This window comes from Triticum aestivum, chromosome 1B, assembly GCF_018294505.1.
Source record: "Triticum aestivum cultivar Chinese Spring chromosome 1B, IWGSC CS RefSeq v2.1, whole genome shotgun sequence".
Taxonomy (NCBI): domain Eukaryota; kingdom Viridiplantae; phylum Streptophyta; class Magnoliopsida; order Poales; family Poaceae; genus Triticum; species Triticum aestivum.
The window spans coordinates 29,061,388-29,088,486 of NC_057795.1; the positions used below are offsets into that span (position 1 = coordinate 29,061,388).

The 27,099-nt window shown below is 42.1% G+C and overlaps 1 protein-coding gene across 1 annotated transcript; it reads right to left on the reverse strand.

Annotated features, from left to right (window-relative positions):
- Positions 1-613: 613 nt before the first annotated feature.
- LOC123085524 (momilactone A synthase) lies at positions 614-6,937 on the reverse strand. Its single transcript, XM_044507177.1, has 3 exons — positions 6,840-6,937; positions 6,509-6,583; positions 614-1,620 (listed from the first exon to the last, which is right to left on the reverse strand). The coding sequence occupies exons 1-3, from the start codon at positions 6,866-6,868 to the stop codon at positions 807-809; spliced, it is 918 nt and encodes a 305-aa protein (XP_044363112.1). The 5' UTR covers positions 6,869-6,937; the 3' UTR covers positions 614-806.
- Positions 6,938-27,099: the final 20,162 nt, after the last annotated feature.

A 27,099-nucleotide genomic window follows, 5' to 3' on the forward strand; every position in this document is an offset into this window, starting at 1 on the left:
AACGATGCTTCGACTGCGCGGGGGTGGGGGGGGGGGTGGGGGCTGTTGAGTATATTTTATATTGCACGTGTATTGGAGTTGTGGCCCACCTTCTAGTCTTGTATAATTGAGGTAGAGGCCTTCCTTTCTATTATATATGCGTGCATCAGCACCCCGATCAATATATCGTATTGCAAATTATCTGTCTACAGCCTAGGCCTAATACGAAACAGATGAAGGGGCGCAGATAGCTTGGGCTACAGATGAAGACGATTCGTGCTACCGGGATTCTAGTCATGTCGGTGCTATGGAAGCACCGGAACGCCATTGTGTTTGACGGTGCAAAGTCTTGCGTGGAGCAGGTCTTACGAGGTTTTGCGAGTGAGTGCATTGTATTGTATTGTATGGAACCAAGCGGGTATTCCGCGTGGTGAGCTCGAGTCTTTGCTGGTGGTAGTTAGACAGTGGGAGTCTATAGCAAGTAGTCCAGTTAATTCCGTTTTTCGTGGAGTGGTTAAATCTTGCACGTAATATCGTCATGTAAACTCTACTGTGATGGGGCTCTTCCCTCCTCGTGCATATTTGAGAAAAAAAGATAATTGGTCTGGAAAAATATCTAATGACAGAGCCGCGGTTAAATAAACAGTTGACACTTGGGATTAATCGTCACTCCACAGTTGAAACCACAAAAACCACAACACCTCTACACCAAAGAACAAAAGCCCTCACTCTCCTCTCCCCTTTGAATAATTAGGTGCAGTTTTGTACAGAACCACATCCACATGAGCACAAAGCCAAACCAACCCTTTGTAACTGACCAGTAATAATTACTCGCTGTCCTGCGGCTTGGGGAACGGCACGTTCATATACTTGTAGGTGGTGAACCCACCGTCCACCACCAGGTTGTGTCCGGACACGTACTTGCCGTCGTCGGAGGCGAGGTAGACGGCAGCCCTGGCCACGTCCACGGCCTCGCACGCAGCGCCCTTGAGCTCGCCGAGGCTCCGGATGATTGCCGTCACCGTGGCCTCGTCGGCGCCCTGGAGCATCTGCGAGAACTGCTGCACCACCATAGGTGTGGCGATGGCGTGTGGCGAAATGCAGTTGACGCGGACGCCGTGACGGGCGAGCTCCACGGCTGCTGTCCTCGCGATGCCGGCAATGGCGAGCTTGGAAAGCGAGTAGGGGTACGAGCCGAGGCACCCCATGATACCACTGATGCTGCCCATGCAGAGGATGGAGCCGGAGCCCGCCGGCGCCATGACGCGCGTGGCGTGCTTGATCCCTGCCAACGTGCCGCGCAGGTTCACGCGCATGATGTCGTCGAACTTGTCCAGGTCCAGGGTTGCCATCTCCGACGTGCCGGAGAGGGATCCCACGACGCCGGCGCTGTTGAACATGACGTCGAGCCGGCTGTGCCTCGCGATGGCGGCGTCCACTGCCCCGGCCACGCTGTCTTCGAGGATGACGTCGCAGTGGATGAAGTGGGCCTGCGGGCCGAGTTCCTCGGCTGTTTGGAGGCCCATCTGGGAATTGATGTCGGCGAGAACTACAGAGGCGCCCTCTTGGATGAACTCGTGGGCTGTGGCCTTACCCAGCCCACTTGCTCCTCCGGTTATCAGCGCAATCTTTCCCTCCAGCCTGCACAAAATAAGATACATTTGCATGTTAGACTCAAAAAAAAAGATGAAATTTGCATGTTTTCTTGGGGACTGATTGAAAAAGTTCCGGAGATTGGAGTTTTTGTAATTTTTTTTGCGAAAAAACTTCCGATCTATTCATCTTTAATAATTAATAATGGTAACAACGAACACTAGAAATAATAAAAATTACTTCCAGATCCGTAGCTAGTGACGACTCAGGCTGGCAATGGGGATTACCCAGGCAGGTATTGGACTCCCATCCCCGTCCGCGTGACAGCCTTCCCATGCCTGTCCCCATCCCCATCCCCGTCAGCGAGGATAAAAATATTTCCATCCCCGTCGTTTTTTTTATCCCCATGAGAAAACCCATATGCACGCAATCAATAACAACCTTCGATAACATTTCAGTAAAAAAATAGCATAAATATATGTTTTGGCTAGGTTAGGGTTTTCTTAGGGCTTTTCGGCCAAAGTGGTGGGATGGGAGAAAAATTGGGTGGGTAAGGGCGGAAATTACATGATATCTTCTATTTTTAGAGCCCACATGTAAGGCCGTCACAGTAAGGCGGGTAACGGGCACGTGTAATGCTATCCCATCCCCATCCCCGTCCTGCATGCTGGTTAAGGTATTTGACCCATCAGCTTCCCCGCAGGCATTAAAGGTGGTACATCCCATCCTCTTATAGAGTAATTATTCATAGGGACGTGTATAACGGTTAACCATTGCCAGTTTAAGCGACGAGTACAAGCACTAAAGCGAGCACTGCTATGCACACGATAGCATGGAGACTATTTTTGGATGACAAGTCCCCCGTTCATGCATAGCAACAAATGGCAGCACACCCCTTGATGGTCGTACATATTGTTCGTTGTGTGCAAAATAATTACATATATCTACTAAATGGGAAGTGGGATGGACACTAAGGCCGTGTTCGGAATCAATCCTCTCCGCTCCGACTCCGCGGAGTTGTGGAGCTCAGTTTAGGCCGCTCCGTAAAAATGAGCTAGAGGCTCGTTCGCTCCTGAGCGGAGTGGAGGGAGCGGAGAGGAGCCGAACGCGGCCTAAAACATACTCCCTCCGTTCCTAAATATAAGTCTTTCTAAAAATTTAATTAGGTGGACTACATACGAAGCAAAATAAATGAATCTAAACTTGAAATGCATCTATATACATTCATATGCAGTTTATGGTGAAATTTCTACAAAAATTTACATTTAGAAACGGAAGGAGTACTTTTAAAGGCCAGACCAGACATTCAGTTTGAATAGAAAAAAGCCAAAACTGGGGCCTTTTCAGATTCTTTACAGACCGGGACAAGGAGGCCAGCCCAAAAATTTCCGGTAAGACCGTCAATTTTTAAAGGAGCTGGTGAAAACAAGGGAACCAGACGGGCAAATCCTAAACAGCGCCCGTTGCGCCCGTTTCTTCTATTTCGACAAACGGGCGCACACCCTGTCTCCGCGATGGGCCGGCCCCTTTTCATTTTTTTTTTGTTTTCTGAACTTGCTGCAAAAAGCGAAGTGACGAGGAATCGAACCCGCGCCGCTGGGGTCTTTACAGAATGCGCTAACCAACACAGCCAAGCCACCTTCCATGATTATCTAATTCCTCTGTCTTCTTTACTTCTAACAAGTTTTTCTTTTTTCTTTTTTTCTGTTGTTTTTTCTTTTTGCCTTTTCTTTCTCTTTTTCCTTTTTCCTTTTTCTGCCTTTTTCAAAATCGACGAACTTTTTTTCGATTTTATAAACTTTCTTTCAAATTCGATGAAGTTTTCTTCAAAATCGATGAACTTTTTTCATATTTGGTGAACTTTTTGCAAAATCGATGAACTTTTCTCACCAAATTCCATGAACTTTTTTCAAAATTGATGAACTTTTTTTCAAATTCAATTAACTTTTTAAAATTCGATGAACTGTTTTCGAGTTGGATGAACTATTTTCAGTATCCAAAATATGTTCAGATTTTCCAAAATTCGTTTGCCTTTTCAGAAAATGTTTTTTGAAATTCCAAATTTTGTTCATGTTTTCGAATTTTGTTCATGTTTCAAAAATAGTTTCAAATTTCAAATTTTTGTTCACCGTATTGAGGAAAAATGTTCACCACACATTGAAAAAAATGTTCAGTGTGTATAAAAAAATGTTTCATCGTGTATAGAATTTTGTTCAGCATGCATTCAAAACGAGTTCATCGTATTTAAAAAAAGTTCTATGTGTATTTGAATATTGTTCACCATACATTGAAAAAATGTTCAGTGTGTATAAAAAAATGTTCATCATGTAGAGAAATTTTGTTCAGCATGCATTCAAAAAGAGTTCAGCGTATTTAAAAAAAATGTTCAGTGTTTCTTTGAATAATGTTCACCCTATACTAAGAAAATGTTCAATGTGTATTCTAAATTCCCTTTCTAAAAATTGTTCACGGTACAAAAAAAGTATTCAATTTTCAAAACTTGTTCACTTTTTAGTTTTTGAAAAACATAGTTCACATTTAAAAGAAGAGGAATATTCGAAACATTTGTTCGCATATTTAAGATTTTCAATTTTTCCAAGAATTAATGGAAAATGTTGAAAAACCCTGGATCTACCATTTGGGTTGGCACTTAAAAACAAACGCCGTTTTTAGGATGTACACAATTAGTATCCCAGCTGGCCAGCTTCGTTAGCATGCAGCGCTATGTCTGGAGTTCGAGTCCCATTGCGATTGTTTTTTTAAATTCGTTGAACTTTTTTTAGATTTGATGAACTTTTCTTAAAAAAGAAGGATGAACGTTTTTTCAATTTCGTTGAACTTTCTTTAGATTCGATGAACTTTTCTTAAAAAAAGAAGGATGGACGTTTTTTCAAATTCGTTGAACTTTTTTTAGATGCGATGAAATATTTTTTAAAAAGAAGGATGAATTTTTTTCAAATAGATGAACTTTTTTTAATTTACTGAACTTTTCTTAAACATCAATGAACTGTTTTTTTTAATTCGTAAACTTTTTTCCAAATTTGATGAAGTGTTTTTAAAATAATTAGGAAATCTAATAAATAGCGCTAATTTATTGGTTCTTATACATTTCGCGTTCGTTGTAGTCACTATCTGTTAGTTGTTGTAGTGGTTAGCGGAATGGTTCCTCCCTTGTAGTTTCAAGTCGTGAGTTCGAGTGACTGTACCTGCAGTTTTTTCCACGAGACATTTTTCCTTCCTCAGCGCGTGGTGGGCCGGCCCATGAGGTGCGTCGTGTGAGCGCCAGCTTCCTGAACCGGCGCTTAAGGCGCCGGTTAGGAGCTCCCAGCCAGACGGCTCTCTACGGCACGCTGCTGGGAGTCCTATAAATGTTGCTAAAATTAGGTGGCGTGAATGGGATTATGGGACCAATTGGGCTTTTAGTTCAGCAGAGTGGCCAGTTGGGCTAGCTTATCTTCTTGAGCACACACATATTTCACTGTATTTCTCTAAAAAACATATTTGACTGTATTTGTCCACTTAAAAAATGACTCTATTTGTACGTTTTCCTAATGAGATTGAATCCAAAAAAAAAAAACCACCTATCGGACAAGTGAAAACATGAATCGACGACAGCTTCATTTGGTCGTCGGTCCGGTTTTTAAAACTATGAATAAAATTAACATGATGTAACAGAGTAAAATCAATAGAATGTATGTAGGCTACGAAGAGAAATATAGCGTGCAAGCTTACAAGCACCAAGGAATATAGTAAAGAAAAGAAGCTGAAATCGTTTTATTTATTTTTGAGTTAGGCATATTTTACAACAACTAGGATGATTTCCAACAACAAATTATAGGATGAAATCCGATTTGATATGCAAAGAGTCAAACAGTGAAGAAAGTTAGGGTTAGTGCCTCTCGCCGGCGCCGGCGCAGGTCCGCCTCGTCTCCGGTGGCCCTAGGACCATGGAGGCGCGGTGGATCCTGCCAAGGGCCGGCGGGAGGGCTCCGTTGTTAGTCGTTTTTTTCAATCTTGTTAGGATTTGTGTCCTACTCAGGAAGGCGAGACGGCGGCGGCTCCCTGAAGATGGAATAAAGGTCTCCCCGCCTAGCCCCCGTTCCGGTGATGCGTCTAGCATTGTTGGTGGGCGTGTGGAGGTGTGTCTCCGGCAGATCTATCTTTGGTGGATTTGCTCGGATCTCATCGTTGTTCGTCTACGTTCATGTGTCTTCGGTTTGGATCCTTCCGATCTACGTTATTTTTCATCGGCGGCGGTTGCTGTTCTGGGGTGTTGGTCCTATAGGACCTTAGCACGACGACTTCCCAACTGTCTACTACAACAAGTTGTGCCCGGCTCCGGCGATGGAGGGGCGATGACGGCGGCGCGCCTTCGGCTCGCTTCGGTACTTGTAGTCGTCGCTAGGTGGTCTACAAATCTGGATGTAATTTTTATTTTTGGTATTTGTTGTACTGGCATGATGGAAGATGAATAGATTGGAAATTTTTTCGCAAAAAAAAAGAGACACGGATAATCATGATCTGTCTGAGAAAGTGATCAGCATGCATGCAAAAAAAGGTAGGATTATCTAAGGGAAAAGGTGTTGGGTCATACGACTACAAAATCCAGCATTCGCGCGCATAGTTTAACATAAAGATTCTTGCTACTGGTGAAAGCTCTTGGCACTGTCGGGTGTTGGCTTCGCTTTTTGGAAACAGTAGCGCACTGTTCTTGGAAGCTGCCGAGCTTCCAACTCGCCACCAAACATTCATGCACATGCCCAGCTTCCAACTCTCTCTCTCTATCTCTATCTCTCTCTCTCTCTCATGATGAAACTACTCTAAGCACCCACCCTCTCAAGTCTCACAACGGAGAGATCCACCGTATGTGCATGATCTCCTGTCTAGATCACCAAGTACACCTAATGCATGCAGCTAGTGTTTTTCTTTCTCTTACCTTCCCTTCATCGCCGTGCATAGCCACCGCCTGCCGCCTGCCCTGCCAAGCAACTCCGAGGAAGCCACCGCCCTCCTACAAGAAAAGACGAGAGGAAGTGAACATTCTACATATCATAATTCCACAACCTAGAACTATTTCTTTCTGGTGTGCATGTCATATATGCTCGACTACTAAAGTCAAGAATGCAAGATCCAACAAATCTAATCAGAAGAAGGCACACATATATACATGCATATGAGCATATAACAGTAAGAAAAACCTCATATGTCAGAACAGAAGCCTGTTGAGACAGGGAGAGGAGTGAAGTGAGAAGAATCAAATGAAGTACCTAGCTTCACGGACGAGCCGGAGCATCATCTTCACCTCCGTCTTGTGTTCTTGGATCTTGGGGTAGAGAGAGAGAGAGGGTTGCTCACTTGCTCTGCTTTGTGTGGGTGTGAAAGGATGGTGGTGTGCTTGGAGCTCCTTAAATAGAGTAAAAGCGACAGCGGAGGAGCTCCTGTCCTGTCCCATCCCCTTGCAGCCAACAACCTTAATTATCTCACCATTATGAGGACAATTTAAGGGTACAGTACTCTGCAATTTCCTACACGCCCTCACCGTCTTTTGGGTCAGTGTAGGCCACCCAACGTGGAGCAACGTGAGAGGCCTAAAGAAATAAATAAAATGCATGTTGGTTTAGCAAGAAGGTGGTCAAGGGACAGCCAAATTAATAATAGTATACTCGAATAAAATATGTGTACCGGCTCTTCATATAAATGTCAGTGTGTGAATTTAGGAAGTTTTCGTTAAAAGTTCAGTATGAATTTGGTGTTGCCACATCTTGCCAGCTAGATGCGTGGAAGAGTTGTTGGCGATTGATGAAACCATGATGGGTCCACTTATCACTAGTTATACTCCCTTCGTGTAGCTCGTTAGGCCGGTCGATTGGGAGACTATCTAGAGAGATGCTTTGGCCCTGCTTTCTAAATAAAGCACATATTTTATGTCAAATCAAAAGGTTCACAAAATAACAATGCATAATAATATTTTTAGGCTACGTAAAACATTGCCACTTTCACAAGTACTTGAATCGAAGCTACTGCAGGTGCCAAGTACCTTGATTTTTTTTCTCAAATTTGTAATTGACAACTTGAAAGTGCCACTCTAAATATCTAAATACAAAATTCAAAGTTGCAGAACAATTGATAAGGTTCCATGCATCTGAGAAACTAAGAGAATCTCTAGCCAATCCCTCAAAACCAAAATTTTACTCCTCTAACCGATTTGGAGGGGTTAAACCGGACCTAGCCGGTCCCTGAAAACCGATTTTTTACTTCTCTAACCGGTATGGAGGGGTTAAACCGGACCTAGACGATCCCTTATCACCTTTAGAGGAGTAAAATTTTGTTCATCGTGCCTTTGGATCCTCAAATATACTCGTTCTGAGAATAATTTCCATTCACTCAGCACTGTCTCGGCCCACGTCCACGTTGGCACCACCCCTAGCCCTCGTCCCTTTCTCTGGTGATGCCACGGAGCTCCCCGCCATGCGAAACATCTATCCCCGCCCCTTCCATCAACGCATGGGGTTTGGGAACAACAGGAATGGCGGCTTGTCAATGGCAGTAGCCACAACTTCATGCTCCTTGTGCCTTTGCTCCATACGCATGCTAAGAGCATATCTAGCAGATCCCACAAACTAGGCCATCCGGTATAATAACCGTCCATTTGCGGGATGGAGCCCGTAAACCCATCCCAAACAGATCCTTCAAATCCGGTCGTCCCGATTTTTTTTGCGGGATCCCGAACTCGTGAGCCCATTTCCTACATATCTACGGGATTTCACACGATTTTGTGGTATTGATCTCCTGCGATGTAAAAAACATGCAAAAAATAACAACTGGCATTGGGCACTATGTCAATAGGTTAGTACCAAAAAATGATATAAAATGACTATAAAATGGTTGTAAAACATCCAAGAATGATAATATAACAACATGAACAATCAAAAATTATAGATACGTTGGAGACGTATTAGAGATCACTATATGTGGTAGCCCGGAGACCTTCACTAGCTAACATATTAGAACCAGACCGGTATGGTGTGGATGTTGCAACATGCTCCGATCCATGCTCCCAACATATCTAACATCCCAAAGGTTGTGAACTCTACAAAACGTTTAAAAAGTTAAAAATAAGGTACGTTCACAAAACATGTGTGCATAGGTTCTACAGAAATTTCATATCCAAACTTGAAATGCACATAGAGAAACAAATAAAAGAAAAATAAATAAATTATCTTTTTATTTGTTTCTATATCAGTTGATTTGCATTTCAACTTTTAGGGATTGTAGAAACATGATTTTGGGAACATTCACAAACCATTTTGGAAAACTTTAAAACATTTAAATTTGATTAATTAACATGGTACTATTAGGATTCAACCTAGCCAGACAAAGATAGGCCGTCAGGCCCAATAATCCATAGCCCACAACGAGTCCACTTTGTTATACGCATGGCCGGCTTCCTTACTTCTCCGCTCACTTGTCTAAAAAAAAGGTTCTCCGCTCACTCCCATTTCGGCATTCCCACGACAGGTCGTGTAAGTGATGGCCGCCGCAGACGAGGCTGGGAGCAACTCTGGCGGTAACGGCGCGTGGCCAGGCTAGTCCCCCTTCGAGGAGATGACTCAAAATCTAATAAACTCTGAGAATCCTATTGATTAATTTATTCGGTGGAGCTGGGAGCTTGTGTTGTCTCCCGATTCCAGGTCCTGGTGTTGTGGTTTGGCTAGGGTTTTGGTCCCCGTGGCCGCCATGTTCTTTAACCCACAGTCCCACACTTTACAAACCCGCTTGTTCCAACGCGATTTCATTAGGGTTCTTGATTCATCGGTACCATACGAGTTGGCGTTCTGACCTTGTGATACTTATCTGATGGAACTGTGTGACATGTTTCCTTGGTTTTCGCTGATGGATTAGGATTATTGTCGCCCCGAGGGGAAGAGGGGACAGCCCTCGGCCTGTAGCTTAATTCAGAAAAAGGTGTATTTTGTTTTTCCAGAACAGAGTTCTTCCACTTGTAGTACAAACTCAGCAATATATACGAAGATTTGATTTTTTGATTCATGAGTGGAAACACGCAATGCAATGTGATTAGCTGTTCTGGAACTCTCACTTGTGGTGATAAATTGGGGATTGATTAGAGGTGTTTTGCTCGATTCTCACTGAAGGATAAGTATCGCTCGTACCTTAATTAAGAACCCCTAGATCATTTCGGGATTTCTGGATTTAAATAATTTTATTTATGAGTGTTCTTACACTTACAGAACAAACTCACTCATTTCTGGATTTAATTATTTTTATTTATGAGTGGAAACATGTAATGCAATGTGATTAGTTGTTCTGGATTTCCTACTTGCGCGGAAAAGATTTGACTTTCTGAAAACTGATCTGGCAATAAACTTGAAATAAACAAAGATAACCATGTTGATGATTTCCTCTTAAACATTCAAATTGTAGATGCATATGGATCGCACATTAGACTTATGGTATGGTCATGTTATGTGCGCAAAAGCTTTATCTCGTCAATAGAGAGATGGAAGGTAGCCTCACCTCAAGGGGTTTTCCCTAGTGGGCCGACACAATCACACGGTTTTGTGAAGGTTTTATGGACCGCTATGAATAGGTTTTAAGACCTTGTACGTGCTTTTCTTCCTCTTTTATATTTGTGTGTTTTCAGCAAAGTTTTTTCTTATTCATTTTTCCTTTTTTTTAAATACATGTCATTTTGTAATACACAGTGTGCATTTTTTGTATAGACTCGGAACATTTTTTATACACATAGAACATTTTTCATATACATGATGAACAGTTTCCTTCAAACTCATGCTTGAATATTTTCCTATACATGTTAAATATTTTTAAAATATGGATTAAATATTTTTTCTGAATGGTATGAAACATTTTTCAAATTACGTGAAGATTTTTTTTACGTTGTATAAGTATTATGTTTTTGCAGTGCAACAACCATACTTTTGGAATGCGTAAACATTTTTTGAAAATGCCTTGAGCATTTTCTAAATGGTGCGAAATATTTTTTAAACATTGTATAAACATTTTCTAAGAATGTCACGTATATGTTTTTGTAATGCCCAAATTTTCAAATTCTCATAAACATTTCTCAAACTGTATGATTTTTTTTTAAACTATGCTAATAATTTTTCTAGATGCATGGTGAACGTTTTTGAGAATGTAACTAAATTATTTATTTTAAAGTATATGTATTTTGAATATTTCAAAATATAAGCAAGAAAAGGAAAAAAAATGGAAGCTAGCGTACGAGGCTACATGCGTAATGTGTGTGGCTAATGTATGTGTATCTGCGGGACGTTAAATTACATCTCGCTTAAGGCAAGACAAAGACACGCCGTGCGTGTGCGCTCGAACGCACCACACATAAGTAGATTCAGTAAAAAAAAACGTCAAAGCGCGTTACTAGGTCGTTCTATTACTCTACAGTGTCACAAGTTTTTTTTTTCTTTGTGGATTTTAATTGGGTTTGCACTCTTTGCAGCGATTTTCTTTGATTTTCTCCTGGTTTCTTCAGTTTTTCTTCTCTTTTTCCTGTTTTTCTTTGTTTTTTCCCAGTATGTACCGGTCCTTTATTTCTCTCCGACATATGTCTATATTTTTCATAAACATTGTACATTCATTATACGTATACATCATGATAAATTTTTATACACATTTAATATTTTTCAAATATTTGATTCACATTTTTTAAATAACTGTTTTGGTGTCTGATTTTTGTACACATTGTGTACCTTTGTATACATATTAAACATTTTTACACATGTTTAAACAAATTCAAATACATGCTTAACATTTTTTTCAATATGTATTAAAAAAATTTAGTTACATGTGGAAAAAAGTTTTTTGAATGATATAAAACATGTTTGAAAACTATGTGAATATTTTTTTACGTTGTATAGGTATTTTCTAAAAATGTCACAAAAATATATTTGAAATTCGTGAACATTTTTTAAATTGTATGATTCATTTTTTAATGATATGAACTAAATGTCACCAACAATTTTTTACGGTGTATAATGTTTTAAAATGATGCGTACATTTTTTGAAACATGTGAATATTTTTTGAATGTCACCAACATTTTTCTTCAAATTACACTAAAAAAAATTTACACTCTATTAATATTGTTTTAGCATGCACCTACATTTTCGTGGGGTCAGTCATAGTATTTTCATGAAGAGTAATGTCTTCATTTTCAGTTACAACCCCGAATATCAGCGTCACCCGGAGACAAAATGACTGGTTCTAATAAGTCCGTTTGTAGCTGCATTATTTCTGAATTTGCTTCCGCTTCCCCGTCACAAGTAAATGGAAAAGTATAGTGCAACCATATCACACTGAGACAAAACATCTTTGATCAATGGTACACTGCAAGTTTGATTGAGGGTGGTGCGTACTAGCACATGACACCGAGAGATGATGGGTCAATCCCGGGGGAGAGCGTCTGTGGTGGCCACTGCCTACATCTAAAACTACGCCTCCACCCAATGTACACGGTCACCGCAAAAAGATTGTGGGCTACTTATATCTTCCTCACGAAAGGAACGGTGATGATTCAAGATTTTGACTTCAGACATCTCCCTCTAGGCATGTTACCAAAGCGAGCATTATCACAAAGTGACTTGGGGCATGTCTCATGTCACCTAAGGAAATACCCTAAGTTGAGTTGATGCTTCCATCCATCGTACGATTGCTCGAAAGGTGTGAAAGAAGATACGATTGAAGCTACATAATTGACCATTTTTTTGAACAATCGCAACATCATTTTATGTACTAACATGAGACTTGCTTGTGAGTTATTGTATATTATCGGATGGTTATACCCCATGGGAATAGATATATGCCAAGTCTACCAGAGTGTCTTGGAAACCAACCACCTTCATATACATGAAAAAAATATCACTCTCGTGACTCCATCGACCACCCAGCCCGGTCCCCGCATTTCTCCTCCGACTGGCGAGCTCCACTACGACTCCAGTCCTATTCATACATGCTCATTCCTGCATTTGAGTGCTCACTCCCCAGCTCCCTCAAGAGTGGGTCTAGGGGTAGTTCTAAGAGCAGCCTCACGAAGATCTAGGAGATTTTTCGATCTCTGGCCTCCTCCACACCCACTATGCGATTTGCTCCCCTCGATGATGGATTCCCGGCCAATACCTCGAGGCGTTACTGGAGTCCACAGAGTGTGCAACTGAGAAAGCAAGGCTGGAGATGGTCATGCGAATCATGGCGAGGACCATTAAGGAGGAGAGGCATCAGATGTTCCAGCAAGAGCAAGCCCTCTCACCATAGCAGAACCCCACGTGGGTTGCAGAGGAGGACACATCTGCATCCTGAGCAAGAGAGGGCATCGGGGAGTGTTCAAGGCAAGGTCTCGGTAGTGAACAAGTGTGCTGATGGGCTAGAGGTTTCGAGAGGCGCTACTCCTCCGCGAAACATCGCTTCGGGTGAACAATACCTTGAAAATTGCAATCATCCTCTTGGTATCCGGGGACTTCCGCTTCACCCCTGCCATGGTGATCTACCCCCGACCAATCGTGTATTGGAGCACAAGGACTTGACTTCATCTCTTCCTCGCAGCCGAATTTTTTAAGATCCATAGAATTTTAAAATTCACAAACATTTATAAAAACATGAAAACTTTTAAAAATCATGAATGTTTTAAAATTTGTAAACATTTTTAAAAAAATATGTGTTTTTCATACGCAAAAATAAAAATAATTTATCAATAATTTTAAAAACAATGAGAAAATTTTGAATTCATATTTTTTAAATCCGTGATTTTTTTAAAATAATAATTTTGGTTCATGAGTATTTTTTGTCGTGCAATCATATGTTTCCATCGGAAAACTAGAGACAACAAAAACAACAAACAGTAGAAGGGAGCCAGCCCACGTGAGAGGCCGACTTTTGCGGCCCATATAGCGCGCCCTGAGCCTTCCACAGTTCTCCGACTTGGCTCAATCCCATTCCAACTCAAAACCTGGAGACGAGGCTTGGAGCGGCTCTGGCGGCGACGGCGACGCCGCGGGGCCAATTCAAAACCTGGTAAAACTTCGAGATTTCTAGTAGCATTAATTTGGCAGGGCTGGGGGCAACAATTAGATGGTGACACCGTGGAGGGGATAGTGTCGGAGAGAAGTAGCAGGGTCTTATCAGTACTAATTCAAAGGAGAGGGGCTTCCTTGGAATGCTTGTCAACCTAAGCACCAGCACCTCTGAATAGTGTAAAGAACATTTCGGCGGAAACTATCGATTTTGTCCTGAATCAAACATAAGTCTACATCGGAGTGTGTCAAATGGGTAGGCGCAGTCCACCACAGAGAATTCTCATCTGTGATATGACACAATAATGGCATAGCCTGTAGTCCCTCCGTTCGGAATTACTTGTCGCAAAAATGAATGTATCTAGACGTATTTTAGTTCTAGATATATCCATTTCCAAGACAAGTAATTCCGAACGGAGGGAGTAATAGGCAAACTGAAGCCTCGGCACAACCATACATACCAAAAGAGACCCCTGTAGAAAGTGATGCCCCCAATAGACGCACTGAAGCATGTACTTGTATATATCCAGCAACCCCCTGATCCGACGTTTGTTTCGCGGGGATTCAACCGCGTCAGTAGCTAGTCGTGTTCGTACATAGCCACAGATGGTATAGCAGGATGAGTTTGTTGCACCTGCAGCACTGCCACATTCTATATTGTCAGCTAACCATTTCCATCTCTGGTTGTACTCGCTGTGATAGCCGAAGAAGCTCTCGATGTTGTCTTAGAATGCAGAGTTACATGCCTACACTAGAATTGTACAAGTGAGGCTTTCATCCGCTCTTGAACATCAAATGCTCTCATGAGTCATGACAATGGTGTTTCCTGACATTAAACAGTCAAGGGTGTGTACCTGATGTATTGCGATCAGCTGGTCATGCTTTGTAGAGTTATAGTAAAACATGAAACATAGAATGTGGTTCTCACTGTTAGCTACACATAGCCTGCAGAACATAATTGCAACAGCAGAAGTGCAGGGCCATGAGTTTCTTCACTAATACACAGCACCTATGGGAAGATAATCCATGAGCAAGAACATGGCTATATACTTATACTACCTCCATTCCTAAATATTTGTCTTTCTACATATTTCAACAAGTAACTACATACAAAGCAAAATGAGTGAATCTACACTCTAAAATATGTCTCTATACATCCGTATGTGGTAGTCCATTTGAAATCTCTAAAAAGACAAATATTTAGGAACAGAGGAAGTAGTTAGTAATTGGTTGTAAAGATAATACGAGCACTACAAGAAATATGTCAACTTATGACCTTCTGTCAGTGACCCTGAAAGAATTGGTCATAGATTTATGACCATTTGAGACCAATTGGTCAAAAGCTGTTTGAGGGGCTCCAAACCCTAAACCATTGCGACCATTTTGGTCAGAAAGGTCATAATTTCCTTACATGAAATGGTCATAAAGCTAACAGCGCTAGTCCGCTGCCTTATTTCTAGTTGTTAACGACCAATATAGATGGTCATAGCCTTGTAAATTGTGGTGGGTTGCGATGACTAGGCGCCATCTCATCAGTTTTGCCTATGTGTCATGTCCATGTGGCAGTTTTTACCCTAGGTTGTGAAGCAACCTATATTTCTGTCATTCCCAAAATTCCCAAAAAAATCTCATAAATTCTTTGGGTCATATCTTCGTCCAATATGTAAAAACCTTCCTTTCCTAGTTCAAAAATAATTCAAAAATATTCATTTTCCTATTCTGTTCAGAACAACAGTTTGTGAAGGAAGTACCACTTTGGCATGTCCAAATGGTATCCATTTTCTACAGTGCTTTCCTATGCCCAAATAACCATCCTCCACCAAATGCCAACTCAATCCATTCATTATTTTGAGCCCAGCTTCAACATTCGTATTTATGTCCAGTGTGGTACTTTGTAAAGCAAGTACCACCTAGGCTCCTCCTTTTGAGGTGAAAATTTGTGAAGACGGTATTCTTAGTAACTGATCGTCCTCAGCCAAAACTCACGCCCATTAGCCATGTGCATTTCCCGTACCGCAAATCAAACACTTGGCTGCTTATTCATGTTTGAGCATCGATCGGTCTCCTCGTGAGAATCTTATGTTGTGATTTTCTTCCTAGCACCTACCTTGGGAGTGCCCAACCCACTAGACATGCCTAGGCCGCCCAGAACACATGGCAACGCCACTGTCACGCGGTGACCACGCGGCGGGCATGCGAGCTTACGCGCTCTAGAGTTGGGCCCCTCAGCCACCGTCCAAACCTCGATGTCTCGCCATCAAACCATGTATTTCTGATTAAATAGACACTTATTTACCTAGAAATGATTTTTGGAAAAAATAAATATCAAACTATGAGGCAGCTGCAGTTCAAATTTGACCCGCTTCCAACTGAATCGTCGGGAATTTGTCTTTTTCACCAGAGGTGGATCAAAACTTTTGGCACCCAACCATTTTGTCAATTGTGCATTAAATATGCCCTAATATTTTATAAAAATGATTTGGTACAATTTTGCAACAAATATATGGTAGGTCCTTCACAAAAAAAACTCATTTCAGGCACTCAGAAAATAGAAAATGGTTTTTTCGTCCAAAGAAAATGAAAACTTCCTTAGGCAACATTGTTTGCCATTCCAATATGCACCCTTGTGCATAATATGAGGTCATTTTAACAAACTATGCCATGAATGTGGCCATAAGATTGATCATGTGGCTTGAAAGCCATGAATCTTCACACTTGATAGCTCATTTCTGAGAACACTTTTTTAAAATAATTACCGTATTACAAGTTTATTATTTTTCCTGGAAACTTGGTCACATATAATGACACAATGCGAAGGTTTTCCAATTTTTTGTTTTTTTTTCGAATTTTTATGCCCGTTTTCAAAATGCGGTCAAAACGGTGGGCTTGACCGTTCCTAGCTAGTGGTTGAATCTTGGAAAAATTTTGATGTTTCTATGAGTAAATAGATACTTATTCACCTAGAAATGATTTTTGGAAAAAATAAATAGCAAACTATGAGGCAGCTGCAGTTCAAATTTGACCCGCTTCCAACTAAATCGGCAGGAATTTGTCTTTTTCACCAGAGGTGGATCAAAACTTTTGGCACCCAACCATTTTGTCAATTGTGCATTAAATATGGTCTAGTATTTTATAAAAATGATTTGGTACAATTTTGCAACAAATATATGGTAGGTCCTTCACAAAAAAACCTCATTTCGGGCACTAGATAAATGGAAAATGAATTTTCCGTGCAAAGAAAATGAAAAGTCCCTTTGGCAACATTGTTTGGAATTCCAAGATGCACCCTTGTGCACAATATGATATCATTTGAACAAACTATGCCATGAATGTGGCCATGAGATTGATCATGTGGCTTGAAAGCCATGAATCTTCACACTTGATAGCTCATTTCTGAGAACACTTTTTTTAAAATAATTACCGTATTACAAGTTTATTATTTTTCCTGGAAACTTGGTCACATATAATGACACAATGCGAAGGTTTTCCAATTTTTTGATTTTTTTTTGAATTTTTTATGCCCGTTTCAAAATGCGGTCAAAACGGCGGGCTTGACCGTTCCTAGCTAGTGGTTGAATCTTGGAAAATTTTTTATGTTTCTCTGATTAAATAGATACTTATTTACCTATAAATGATTTTTGGAAAAAATAAATAGCAAACTATGAGGCAGCTGCAGTTCAAATTTGACCCGCTTCCAACTGAATCGGCGGGAATTTGTCTTTTTCACCAGAGGTGGATCAAAACTTTTGACACCCAACCATTTTGTCAATTGTGCATTAAATATGTCCTAGTATTTATAAAAATGATTTGGTACAATTTTGCAACAAATATATGGTAGGTCCTTCACAAAAAAACCTCATTTCGGGCACTAGAAAAATGGAAAATGAATTTTCCGTGCAAAGAAAATGAAAACTCCCTTTGGCAACATTGTTTGGAATTCCAAGATGCACCCTTGTGCATAATATGAGATCATTTGAACAAACTATGCCATGAATGTGGCCATGAGATTGATCATGTGGCTTGAAAACCATGAATCTTCACACTTGATAGCTCATTTCTGAGAACACTTTTTTAAAATAATTACCGTATTACAAGTTTATTATTTTTCCTGGAAACTTGGTCACATGTAATGACACAATGCGAAGGTTTTCCAATTTTTTGATTTTTTTTGAATTTTTTATGCCCGTTTCAAAATGCGGTCAAAACGGCGGGCTTGACCGTTCCTAGCTAGTGGTTGAATCTTGGAAAACTTTTGATGTTTCTCTGATTAAATAGATATTTATGTACCTAGAAATGATTTTTGGAAAAAATAAATAGCAAACTATGAGGCAGCTGCAGTTCAAATTTGACCCGCTTCCAACTGAATCGACGGAAATTTGTCTTTTTCACCAGAGGTGGATCAAAACTTTTGACACCCGACCATTTTGTCAATTGTGCATTAAAGATGTCCTAGTATTTTATAAAAATGATTTGGTACAATTTTGCAACAAATATATGGTAGGTCCTTCACAAAAAAACCTCATTTCGGGCACTCGAAAAATGGAAAATGAATTTTCCGTGCAAAGAAAATGAAAAATCCCTTTGGCAACATTGTTTAGAATTCCAAGATGCACTCTTGTGCACAATATGAGATCATTTGAACAAACTATGCCATGAATGTGGCCATAGGATTGATCGTTTGGGTTGAAATACATGAATCTTCACACATGATAGCTCATTTATGAGAATACTTTTTAAAAATAATTATCGTATTACAAGTTTATTATTTTTCCTGGAAACTTGGTCACATATAGTGACACAATGTGAAGGTTTTCCAATTTTTTGATTTTGTTTTGAATTTTTTGTGCCCGTTTCAAAATGCGGTCAAAACGGCGGGAATGACCGTTCCTAGCTAGTGGTTGAATCTTATATTTTTTTGGTGTTTCTCTGATTAAATAGATACTTATTTACCTAGAAATTATTTTTTGAAAAAATAAAGAGCAAACTATGAGGTAGCTGCAGTTCAAATTTGACCCGCTTCCAGCTGAATTGGCGGAAATTTGTCTTTTTCACCAGAGGTGGATCAAAACTTTTTACACCCAACCATTTGGTCAATTGTGCATTAAATATGGCCTAGAATTTTAGAAAAATAATTTGGTCCAATTTTGCAATAATTATTTGGTAGGTTCTTCACAAAAAAAACTCATTTCGGGCACTCGAAAAATGAAAAATGGCTCTTTTGTGCAATGAAAGTGAAAACTCCCTAACTCAACATTGTTTGGAGTTCCAAGATGCACCTCGTGCAAATATTTGATAGCTTCTTCACAAAAAAATTCATTTTGGACACTCAAAACATAAAAATTAAAATGCTGACATGATTTTACACTTTATTTTTTTGACCACGACCAATTTTGAATGGTCATAACGTCCAATACTAAATGGTCATAACGTTATACACGCATGCTGCGTTCTGATTGGGCCATAGCCATCTCACGCGGATCATGCATCAAGCACCGTTGGATGCTCGTGAATCCAATGGTAGCCCTTGCCCCCAACCCTCTCACCCACCTAGCCCTAACACAACCCCCCACGCCCCCACTTCCCCACCGCAACCTTCTCCACCTTCTCTCCCTCTCTCCCTTCTGGATCCACCACCGCCGCACACCACTCTGGATCCCCCGCCGCCGCCCCCAACCTCACTCCCTCCCTCTGGATCTCCACGCGCCGCCGCCCCCACCCCACTCCTCCGGCGTTCCTCCCATACGGTCGCCGCTCGGCCCTCCCCATCGCGCTCCCGATCCAGATCCCTCCCCTCCCCACTCTCAGATCCAACTTCCCGAGACGGAGGGCGTCGTGGACATGGTTGCCACCACCGTCCTCTCCCTCGTCGTCCTCGGCGGCGACATCTGGCTGAGCCACCGGGCCGCCACCATCGACTGCGAGCGGTTCCTGGAGCGGCTGGTCATCGCGCTGGAGGCGCTGCTCACGGGGCTCGCGGGCTCGCTATGGCGGACGGCCTCCTCCCCTGCGCCGCCTCCCTCCGCCCTTGCATTCCGATTCAAATCCGTCCTCACGGGGCAGATCTAATCCGATCCAGGGCGCCGCCATGATGCAGCACCACCACCAGCTAGACCAGTGGCTCGTCGGCGTCCGCTGCTCTGACCAGGCACATTAATCGCTCGACAAGCTGCAGGCCTCGCTCCCTCCCTCCCTCCTCGACGGATCCAGGAACCCTAGATGGCCAGGGTGAGACTGTAGGAGGTCAGACCCCTCCTCTCATTCTCTTCTTCTTCTTCTTCTATCTCTGGTTTTTTTCCTCTCCGCATCTCATCTGATGTAGGCGTGTGTGCGTTCAGTCGTGTGCAGGCACTATCCTCCCATCTCATCTCCCTTGGTGGTCAAGGAAGGAGTCCATGGAGACGGAAGCTGCTGCCCTCCCATCTCATCTCCCTCCTTGCACGGTGAAGGAAGGAGGCCATGGAGAGAGAAGCTGCTGGGGATGCCGATGCCGATGCCGATTCAAGAGGAGGGCCATGAAAGGTCCTCTCCTTTCCTCTATCTTGTTCGCTTGAGTCCTGTTTCCGTCTTCTCCATTCAAACATGTTCTTCCCGATTCAAACATCTAGTAATGTGCAGGTGCTGTTGCTGACACATTCGGATGCTTCTTCTGTTAATCTGCAGGTGCTGTTGCTGGAGTGTGGAGTGTATGAGGCATGGAGTATGGAGTGGAAAGGGTCCGCGGAGAGTATGACTGGGTAATGATGCTATGAAAATGTTTCTTTCATGCTTCTTGCACTTACCTGAACCTTAGGTGAAGGAATATCTATCTGCATGACTGCCTCTGTAGAATTATTCTTTGTTTGTTGGATGCTCAAGAGTAGGGGATATGGTTTTCTGGGAGAGACATCTTTGCAAAATATGGTTTGGTAGCTATATATCTGCTGCTAATTGAATTGGTCCTTAGTTTAGTTAGTGGACTAAGTGGTTGACTTCTAAGCTTCAGCTACTAAAACCCACTTGCAAATTTGTCTTTATTGTTTGCATAATGTATTTGTTGCGACATGTATATCAAATACTGGACTAATAGGTTGCCAGTTTGTCCACTGCATACTTTGAGGCTTTGTTACCTACTCATTTTAGAGAACTGTATACTTACTACTACAATTGGTATTACTATTATTGTCATGCAGATTATAACTGAATTATGCCCTGCTTTGTTGTAGTTGTATGCTTATTTGCTATGGTCTGAACTCTGTTTCTCTGCAGGCCCTGAATCTCTCATTGTCTTTGTTGTTGCCTACTACAGGGAATCCACTATTGTTGACAGACGATGAAGGGCTTCTTACGGGCTGCTGCTCTAATGGAAGGTACACGACAAGCATGCTTCAATATGCTACACTTTGCTAGCTGTTGACATGCATCCTTCAAGATGCACCTCTAGCTCTAAGGTTAATTAATGTTCCTGCATGGATAGCTGACTGTTTAGGGAATTTCTGTGACGATGATGATGTCGTGCTGGGCAGAGGATGTTAAACATTTAAACTGCTGCGGCCTTTCCGGTCTCTGATGATCTAAAATCGAGCTTTTTTAAAACTGATGCCTAGCATGCCATCAACGTGTTTTTTCTCCTCATCTAGAGATGCATCTCTTTGTGTTGGTGTGATATAATGTAGATGAGTTGCATGTGAATCGTTTGTCAACTGAGCATATGGTGTTACAAGGAGATGCTACTAAGCTTTTTCGTCGTTGAAGTATCTTAAAATGAGCTTTTAAAAAATGATGCTTGGTTGATCTAGTTCTAGGTGGGTGAGAGTCTATTGTTGTTGGTGCTGTGTAGTCATTTCTTTTTACGTCTTTTAAGAATAAAAAAGATAAACATTTCTCTGGCAAATGTCTGAAGTAGTTGTTGCTGTGTAGTCATCGGTTGGACCTATGCATTTCATCACAATTCAGATCGGTGAATGTATTACAGTGATGTTCATTGCATGACCTGCACTTGTACCAATATACCATGCTGGTACCTGTAGGTTAGTGTTGGTGGTGCCTAACATGAGAATGTGGTAGTTGAAGTGTAGAACAACAGCAAGTTAATGTGTGTTATTTGCCGTATGCAAGTCTGTTGTTTTATTTGCCCTTTCTAGTATTGTACAAACTGATGCATTTCTGGCATAAACAAATTATTCTATAAGATCAGTAAAAGCAAACATTTCACTATGCAAGTCTACTGTTTTATTTGCCCTTTATAGTATTGCATGATAGTGTCCAAATTCAGGAAGGGAAAGGTGAGGCTGGAACGTACGAGTGGGTAGATCTACTTTGTTGTTTACATTAGTGTTGCCATTGCAATTGTTTGGTTCTGGCCTCAGCAGCAGTACACTAATGCTGGTAGCCTTTGTGTTCACTCTTTTACAGGAGAGCCAGGACAAATTTGAAGTGAAAATCCATGAAGCCAAGTGCAAAGCTGTGATGCATGTATCAGGGTCCTGTTCTTGTAAACCTTATGTAAAGCTAAAATTCTTGTTGTGTGCAGGGCGGCTAGTGATGCAGCAAACCAAGCAGTAGCAGGCACACCAAGCAGTAGCAGGCACACCAAGCAGCAGCAGGAGGAGGGTGTTAGTTTAGCTTGACCGCTGTTAGTTTAGCTCCTTGGTAGAAATATAAATGGTAGTTGTAGTCCCATGAAATAGAAATGGTAGCTGTAGTCCCATGTAGTTGTAGTTCCTGTACTCCGTCTGCCCTTTGTTGCTTCATTTCTATGTTAATTCAGTCTCTGTTGAATGTATCTACTGTCTACTGTTGTGGCTGTTGAAAGAATCCTTTGTGTTGAAAGAAATGAAATGGTTTGGATACATACGTACATGCTGAGATGTAAGCTGGAATAGCCATATGCCCTTGTGATGTCAAGCTTATAAATGCATGTTGTGGAGGCCCAAAATAGACTGGATTGTAAAAGGGCCGAGGCCCAAAAAAGAAATGAATTATAGAAGGCTACGTCCTAAAAAATAAAATGGGCCAGGCCCATGAAACCAACAAAAAATTGATGAAAAAAAACACAAATAGGCTGAATTAATGGGCTCGGCCCATGTAAAACACCGAATCGGACCGGGCTGAATCTTGTGCCACGTTAGATCGCCACGCTGGATGCCTACGTGGCCTGGGGAGGTTGCTAGTGACCAAAACGCCACAGTAGGAATATTTTGGTCGTAAACGTCTTTGACCATTCCAGAAGAAAGGTCGCTATAGTCAGTTTACGACGGCTAGCTTTTGACCTTCTGTTTTTGGTCACAAAAAGATCATAAATGGAAATTTGTGACCTTTCAGTGACCAATAGTGGTGGTCATAAGTTGACATATTTCTTGTAGTGGAGTACAACCATTATAAAGATAATACGAGTACACTCCAGCAGCAGCTTCACACACTCCACCTATGTAGACCTGGTCTTTTCCGCCACCCTGGAGGGAGACCTCAGAAGCCGGAACTGGTGGTCTGGTCACCATCCTACCATTACCATAACCGTCAAAGGACCAAGGCAATTCATCTGAAGTGATGGGTGTTAAAAAAAATGCTGTCGTGGTCAGCTTCTAGGAAATATCAGGCAAGTGAACTGAGGCACAGTTATTTATAATTCAATCTTGGAGCATAGTACACCAGCCGGTAAGGATATGCTGAGCAATCAAAAATCGGATTGACGGATAGATAATCAAATTCAAACCAAGCACACGGTGACAAGCTGTGTGCTGGCCTCCTTTTCACTCTTCGTATTTTTACAAAAGGACTCGCTGATATTTCTGCCAGCACTAACGTGGTACTCACAAGAGGTACCATGGTATGTTGGCCATGAGATCAAACCTTAATGGACGGCCAAGGTAATTTTGAAGGACTGGAGGACATATACCCTTGGTCTGTAACTGTAAGAAGCAACGGGTAGTACTCTTTTCCTTCTTTCTTGAATGATAACTACTATAACCTGAACGGAACCAGCACTACTTAATCTGTAATTAAGCATCAACGGGCTTGAGAAGTCTTCAACGTAACGAACTACACGGCACTAACCTAAACGCCAATCGACCGGTGAAGCTTCCCACACACGACTGTACGCGCATCAGGTGAGCTTTCCTTTGTATTTTCCCGGAAGATATAGATTCACTTGCCCCCAAATATACGAAGACAAACATTGACGTTGATATCTAGGTGTGAGAAGGGAATAGTAAATAAGCTTAATTATCGTGGATACCGTGGCATAAGGACTTGGCAAGAAATTGACAGTCTGGCATGTAGCATTCGATCATACATATATATAAGAGACAAACTGCACGTGAACATTTGGAAACCATTCGCAGAAATAGCAACATAAGTGAGCAAGATCGAGGGCTTTTAGAAGAGAATGGGGCTGCCTCTCTCAGGTGCTGTCCAATGGTGGGGTGAGTGGCAGCTACACGTTCTCGCTCTTGGCAGCCTTGTTATCCGGTACGTCCTCACTATTTTTGCCAGCCTCCGCACGGCTGGCCCTGCACCGTGGGTCAGATTTGTCACCTGGCTCGCGTTCCTAGGAAGCGATGCCATGGCGATATATGCTCTCGCCATGCTCTTCAACCAGCAAAGGTACAAGCAGCTACCCAGCTCTGCCCATCAAAGCCATGGTCTGCAGGTGCTTTGGGCACCTATCTTGCAGATGCACCTTGGCGGGCAAGTTGTCATACCTGCCTATAATATCGAAGACAACGAGCTATGGAGACGGCACATTGTTACCTCGCTATCTCAGGTCAGCTCAGGATTGCTATAGTTTCTCTATATCAATTTTTTCCCCTGACAAACGCCATATCATTAAATTGACCCACATTAAATATAGGGTTAGTGAAACAAACTGGTTCTATTTTTCATCACGCCATACAACCCATCTGTATTCGTATGTTTATAGAAAATGAAAAGCAAATGATTTTATATGCCACAACGTGCACATTTCTGCGGTTCATATGTAATTTCTTGAGCACCATATGGGACCCCATATAACAATGATTAATGACCTTCCAATAAGTAATAAGATTAATTCGCAATAAAAGCCCTCCATTGTTACTTTTACAAAAAGACGTATGTATGAAGAACTCTTGTGAACAATATATGAGTAAATATAATTAGGAAAGTTCTAAGTGTGTGTTTGGTAGAGGAAAGTGAATGGAATGTCATATTTCAATTCCAGTGGAATGGGTTGGTATTGACGATTATGCACCGTCCATCTTATGGTCTACTGGAAGTCGTGGAAAAGAGTAGAGAGCTTGATCTTGATGGAGACGAATGTAACACGGAGGTTTTCTCCAGGTTCAGGCACACAAAAGATGAAAGTCCTACGCCTCTCCTACCTTTCAGTATTTATCATTGAGAGACATACATGACTAGATCTAATCTAGAGAGCAGGCTACATGCATGTCACCTCTAGAATCAATAGATACCTAAAGGGATGTCTCGTGCCTTGATCCTCGATGAACCCCCACACCCACCTTCCGTGTTGTCATCACAATTGCGGGAGATTGGCCACTTGCAAGGTTGTTGTGTCGTGGAAGAGTCTCGGCGCCATTGTCTTCTGGTGCCGCACATCACCCGTATGTTCCTCCGATGTGTGCTGTGTTTTGATGATAGCTCCTTGTGATGTACTTGCTTGATCCTACTCTAGTGCTAGGTGAAAGTTGTTGGTGTCTTTCTTGTTCTTTATCCGGGCGTGGCTAATCATTGCCTTATGTGGTGCCACACCTCGCCTGTCTTCAAGGTTTGTATTCTTGGTTAGTCTTAGTTTCGCTTTGCCTTCAGGCCTTGCAATGTTTGGCACTTGATTAGCCGACGACATTGGTGCTTGGGTAGCCTCACATGTGATGCCCTTAGATGTTGCCGGCAACACTCATCTCCATGCAAATGCTTCGTTCTCATGTGGTGATATCCTCCATGAAATTATCCAATGCTTGTTTTGCTTTCAATGTCGCCTCGGTAATGTGATGCCTTCGGTACCTCGTGAGCGCTCCTCCATGCATTGCTCCGAAATCCTCCTGTTGGTTAGTTATATGTGGGTTCTAGTGGTGACTCATTGTCGGCGCTTGCCATTTCCTCTTATTCTTCCCCTTTTTTGTAATATTTCAATGATAATATCCTGACCAATGATTCTTCCTTGCAAAAATCAGGAGTTTGGTCTTGTAATCTATTGGGGGTTTTCGATTAGGTTTTGCTTATAATTTGGGTCAACCATTTTGTTATATGAGAACATATTCAGGTGGGGACTCCCCTCTCTAGGGCCGGCCCTGAGGGGGGGGGGGCGGCCGTCCCGGGCCCCCAACATCCAAGGGGCCCCTCGGCAGGTACGTAGACGTACACACACGTAGGATCTCGGCCATGGCTCTACGGAGGTTGCCTACTAGGCTTGCCCCGCAGGACCCAGGTAATCGAACAGCTCGTGCGTACACGCATCATGCATCGCGCATCGCGATCTTCCTTGGGATTGCGAGACCTAGCGACGAACCCTATTCCCCAACCCCCAGGCTCCAATTGAGTTTCCACACCGACGAACTCTGCTCGCCGGTGAGGCCTTGGCTGCGGTCTCCATCCTCTAGGACGAACTTGCACTCGCGCATATCGCAGAGCCGAGGGCCTACTCCTGCCATGCACGAACCCACATCACCCTATTGCCAAAACACAACACGCCAATCTGACCGAGGTATATACATCTCATATTACTATTCCCTGTTGTATATTACTAATTAAATAATTTGCATTTCCCTACATGGTGCATAGCTTGCACTCTTCAATCTTTGACTTGTTTTTGGAATTCTCAGTAGTCAGCACCCTGCGTTATCATGTTGCATTGTCCAGAAAGTATGCCCATAAGAATGAAAAAAGTGAAGAAAACAGGGTGTGATTGATTTGATAAACGAGAAAGCTAAGTACCTGCCGACTGGTGGTTAGCGACAGGCACGCACGCTTCCGTCATCCTCGATTGTTGGCTCATTTTTTTCAAAAAAGTAGCGGCAATAGGAATCGAACCTCACACCTACAAACTTGCAACAAACTTTGACTATACCCAGTGACCATCTCAGCCAGCAGCATGTTTATGTTTGGAGGTGTGCTAATTTTGTAGATACTTGATTACCGTGAGTAGGCCACTGCTATAGTGCAGCCCTCCATCTATAGTGCAGATCTGGCGAATATAATTTATCATTTTTTCCCTCTCCAGATCCTTTTGTTCGCCAGATCCGATTTTCTTGCTCTCCTCCCTATCCATTTTTTCTCTCTCCAGATTTTTTTCTCTCTCCAGATTTTTTTTCATTCGAGATTTTTTCACGCAAAAATTGGTGTGAACAAGAGAGGATTCGATCCTTGCACCACTAGTGAGCTAACTCAACTAGCCTACCACCTGACATACAATCCCTTTCTTGAACAAAAGAAAGTAAATGGGCTATTTAGCATGTCTCCTCTACTACGTATGCATAAAAATGAGTTAATTTAGTG